The sequence below is a fragment of the Nanorana parkeri genome, unplaced genomic scaffold (assembly GCF_000935625.1).
Source record: "Nanorana parkeri isolate BGI_ZX_2015 unplaced genomic scaffold, ASM93562v1 scaffold1980, whole genome shotgun sequence".
NCBI lineage: Eukaryota > Metazoa > Chordata > Amphibia > Anura > Dicroglossidae > Nanorana > Nanorana parkeri.
Genome location: NW_017308248.1, coordinates 126,637 through 131,162, shown reverse-complemented (window position 1 = coordinate 131,162; position 4,526 = coordinate 126,637). Strand labels below are relative to the sequence as shown.

The window sequence follows — 4,526 nt, the reverse complement described above, 5'->3', positions numbered from 1 at the left end:
CGTCCCTAAACGGAGGAAGCCGGCCGGGATGCGATTACAGTGCTGGAACGCACCGCGTATGGTGTGACCGAGCCCTTCAGGCTGAACTCCAGGGTCTTGTTTTGTTGCCCTGACTGATTTCTGTCTTCTGTGCAGGTGGCTCGCGCTGGAAGATTCGGAACAAAGGGTTTGGCCATAACGTTTGTATCCGACGAGGAAGATGCCAAAATCCTCAACGACGTCCAAGACAGATTTGAAGTCAACGTGGGCGAGTTACCCGATGAGATAGACATATCCACTTACAGTAAGTTACATTTATTATCCAAAGTGATATTAAACCCCAAATGTAAAGGTTTCAGCTGCCGGTGTCTACACTTACATGTCATGCTGCCTCTCCTCTGTGTGGTCCCATGACCGCCGCCTGCCTGTCCTGTCCTCGAGTGTCTCCTTGGCCTTGCTGGGTCTTATGGAGCGCCATTGTAGCCTTCCAGGGAGAGGACTGCAGCCTGACGTGATGGTGCTGCTGCACAGGCAACCTGAGAGGACAAGACGCTCCCTTACTACTCCTCCATGGGAAGTGATTGACAATGCCTTGGGAGCTGCTGTCAATCACTCTTCTTGGGGGAGGAGCAGAAGAAGCGTGTCTTTTGCATCTGCTGTCAATCACACTACTTGGGGGAGGAGCAGAGGCGTGTCTTTTGCATGTAGTCCAGGCTGCCCCTGTGTGTCTCGGTGCAGACTTCTTTCTTACATTGGCCAAATCTTATGCATGACGGGCGGGGCACAAATGAGTGCTGGTGCTAGGAATGATGGGACATGTAGTCCCGATGAGCGCGGCTAGTGATTAGGCTGAGTATGTGCTCCCTGATTAGAAGTTCAGGGATGCAGGAGGCTGCAGCAGTAAAATTACAGCAATTGATGCACTTCTGGACCTTCTTGAAAGTAATCCATTGTTCTGTGATACCTTTGTGTAAATCGGGGGAGGGGTTAGCAACCTCACACTCCAGCTGTTACAGAACTACAAGTCCCATGAGGCACTGCAATCTTTTTTCAGAGGAAGCATTGTCTGGTATATTTACATTGTAGAACATTGCGGAATATTTGACTTCTCTTCTCTCTCCGCAGTTGAACAGAGCCGATAACGCTGCCCCCCCCCCTCCTCCTCCTCCCCTGCGGTCCTGCTAGAACGTCTTCGTGGTGGTCTGATTAGTCTCTGCTCTCGTCTGGCTGCACACACATGACGGGGATGTTTCAGTTTTACCATACCTGGGATTTTTTATTGAGTTTGGTTTTGTGTAAAGAAGGGAAAGAAATTAAACTTTTTTTATTGTTTAGATCTTGCGTGTCCTTCGCTTTCTTTATAATGGGGCGTCAGTCTGTGGCCGGGTATATCCTCGTGCGTGTGGTCAGAGGTGATCGCCACAAAGTGCAACCTGCCGGAGTCTTCCTGCTGACTGCAGATCAGTCGGGGGTTCATCAAAGCTCCGTTTTTACCGGTTGGGGTTCACCAAAGCTCCATTTTTACCGGTTGGGGGTTCAGGCAAGTGGGAAGTGCAAAATAAGTCTTTATGTGGGAAGTCCTTCCCCACAAGATTGCAAAGTGCGTCGGTTGCGTCATAGGCCGGACTCCTTGTGTAGCTTGGCCTGTAACAAGAGACGCAATAGACGTTAGTCTGCGGCAAGAGATGCAAAAATAAAGAAGGCTTCTGTCTAATTTTCTGTCTAAACCAGCTTTATTTTTTCTCCAGTGTTTGTATCCTAGAAATGACTTTCAGGTCTCTGGGCACCCCTGGTAACATACAGCTCGGGGTACATTAGTGTAGAATGCGGCATGTAGGGCCCCATTCACACAGTACGAGCGTAGCCAGGTGCTTTAGAGCCTCTTATTTGGCATATTTGTAGTACATGAGCAGAATTGTGTGTGAGGATTTATTGCCCCATAGACTTTATTTTTATTATAGATGTATAGAGATCTCTCTCCCTCAAACGCACTTCTGCCCCAAATGAAGCTTGTGTACTTTCAGAGAAAACGAATGGGCGCTATTTAAAATAATGGGGATTGAGCTTTGATTCACTTCAGCGAATGCTTCAAAACGCCAGTTGTGAATGGGATGTGAATAATAAAACATTTTGGTGTATTTGTCACCAAGGCTGCTCTATACAACAAATGTATTTTCAGTAGGGATGCACTGATATCAGGTTTTTGGTATCGAGAGTACCATTATTTTGCTTTCGGTACTCTGTGATAGCGTACCGGTGCTTCCACTGGCATAGAACTGGCTTCCCGGGCAATCAAGAAGGTGGGTAATGACATGCCGACCGGCTTCCTGTTTGGCCAGGAAACCGGCTTCCCAGTCAATCAAAGCCGGGCGGCAAGTAATGACCCGCTTCCCGATTGGCCGAGAAGCAGGCTTCTCGGCCAATCAGCATTGAGGCGACCAAAAGATGGAGTTGGTATCCCGGCAAATCAGCATGCTTGGGACGGGTCATTACTAGCCATCTGGCTTCCTGATTGTCTGGGAAGCTGGCTCCGTGTGTGTGTGTGTCCCTACGGCACTGCAGGTCAGAGGAAATGCTCCTCTGACCAGACGTTCTGGTATCGGGGAAGGCATTTGGGCAAGTAAGTACTCTCCCAAACACTCGGTATTGGCACTGATACTGCTATCGGTGCATCCCTAATTTTCAGTTATATGTAACCAAAGACTAGAAAATAAATGCAGAGCATGACAATTGCAGCGTCTCCTAAGAGTGGTGGTCAGCGCAATGCCACCTTCACAGGGGGGTTCAGAGGGAAGTATGCGCTCCTTAGGCTGGGTTCACACCTAGGCGTATCGAATATGCGTGTTGCGTGATTCGCAACAAACGTGCGTTTCTGAGGGCTACCTGGCTGTATCCTCAATGGATACGCGCGGCAAATACGCCCCAAAGAAGCTCCTGTACTTTGGGCGTAGGGTGTTTTGTAGCGCGTTCATACGGCCTGTAATATGCCCAGGTGGGAACCATACCCATAGGAAATAATGGGATTTCGGTGTTTGAGCGTTTTGCAGAGCGTAGGAACACGCTACCAAACGCCCAGGCGTGAACCGGGCCTTACTGATGGTTGGGAAGATCATTGGCATTTGAGACCTTCAAGGAACCTCCCACAAACTCTGGGGGACCTCCCTAGGATTCCACAGATCCCTGGTTGAGAGAGGCTGGTTTAAACTATAGATGTGTTGTAGTGAGTGGACACACTACCAAAATACTGAATAGCATTGACTCCATGTTAGTAACATGTCATCCCTTCTGTAATGTACAGGGAGAAACATGTTAAGGAGCGGGAAACGCATACTTGTTCCTTTTTTTTGCCTCCTGGGGGCCAACTGCATCTACGTTGCATGTTCAAAAGTATGCAGACAGCCATTCAGGTGAATGGGGAAAGCCCTTTTCTGTTCCACCATGACTGCCCCCCTGAGTACAAAACCAGCTCCATATAGATCTGGTGTGGAGGAACTAGAGTGTCCTGCGCAGAGCCCTGACCTCAACCCTACTGGACACCTTTGGGATGAATTGGAAAGCAGATTGTGCGTCTGGTCTTCTCTTCTTATCCAACATAAGAACCTGACCTCAGAAATCCACACAAATGCCTTCCAAAACCTCGTGGAAAGCTGTCTTAAGGTCCCCACACACCGTACGATAATCGGGGGAAATCCCACGATCGTAAGATGATCGTAAGGTGTGTGGAAGCCGTGCGACCTCTACTACTGTAAGGTCGCACGACTTTAAACTTACGGACATGTTTGAAAACCCGCTGAGCATCGTACGATGTTCGGCGGGTTTGTGGCATGTCCGTACGATAACAGCCATACGGGCCGGTGTGCGCAAGCGCACACTGCCCGTTCGGCATTGCGGTCATCGGAAGCACGCCCCTCGGGGCGTGGCTTGCGATCATCGCAAGTACGATCTGCCTATGCAAGATAGGCAGATCGTACGTTTTTTGAAGTACCTTACAACCATCGCAAGACAAAAGTCCTACAATGGTTGTAAGGTGTGTGCCCAGACTTAGAAGAGTGGAGGGTGGGGACCCCATATTCCAAAACCATAGCCATTAATGAGATGTCCAACAAGCTGATGTCGCTTAGTGGTCAGCAGACTTCGATGAATAGTGTAGATCTTTTGGTCTATAGCACAGATGTGTCTCATAATATAGAAGTCAGACACATAGCGCCTTCGGACTTGTTGTCCAGATCAGCACCTCCAGTTGAATGATCCCTCCTACAATGACCAATATATTCAATAGCCAATCAGTGACCTGTATCCACTCTTGGTCACAAGACAACATATTCTCTTCTGTGCTTGACATGGGGGGCGGGGTGGATACTTTCCCTAGTGGTAATAAAGATCTGGACTAGGACTTAATTATGGTGGCTAGTGTCATAAAGGTGGAAGTGTAGCCTGCCTACTCTGCTGCCAACACCATCTTCATGTCCCTGTGGAGCCTGGTAGAATACCCATTATTTCTAGGGACGGGGGAGAATGGTGAATCACCAGACCCAAGTGCTGTTATT

At 48.9% G+C, this 4,526-nt stretch overlaps 2 protein-coding genes across 5 annotated transcripts in view; one reads left to right on the top strand and one right to left on the bottom strand.

Annotated features, from left to right (window-relative positions):
• The window catches only part of LOC108800286 (ATP-dependent RNA helicase DDX39A-like), a 15,545-nt gene extending 14,203 nt beyond the window's left edge, over positions 1 to 1,342 (top strand). For all 4 annotated transcript variants that reach the window (XM_018572259.1, XM_018572261.1, XM_018572260.1 and 1 more), the window contains exons 9-10: positions 136 to 283; positions 1,105 to 1,342. In XM_018572259.1, coding sequence (XP_018427761.1) covers positions 136 to 283; positions 1,105 to 1,121 — 165 coding nt within the window. In that variant the 3' untranslated portion in view covers positions 1,122 to 1,342. The remainder of the gene's footprint in view (positions 1 to 135; positions 284 to 1,104) is intronic.
• Positions 1,343 to 1,593: 251 nt separating this feature from the next.
• Positions 1,594 to 4,526, bottom strand: part of LOC108800284 (CD97 antigen-like) — an 18,349-nt gene continuing 15,416 nt past the window's right edge. The window contains exon 8 of the mRNA XM_018572255.1: positions 1,594 to 1,623. Coding sequence (XP_018427757.1) covers positions 1,594 to 1,623 — 30 coding nt within the window. The remainder of the gene's footprint in view (positions 1,624 to 4,526) is intronic.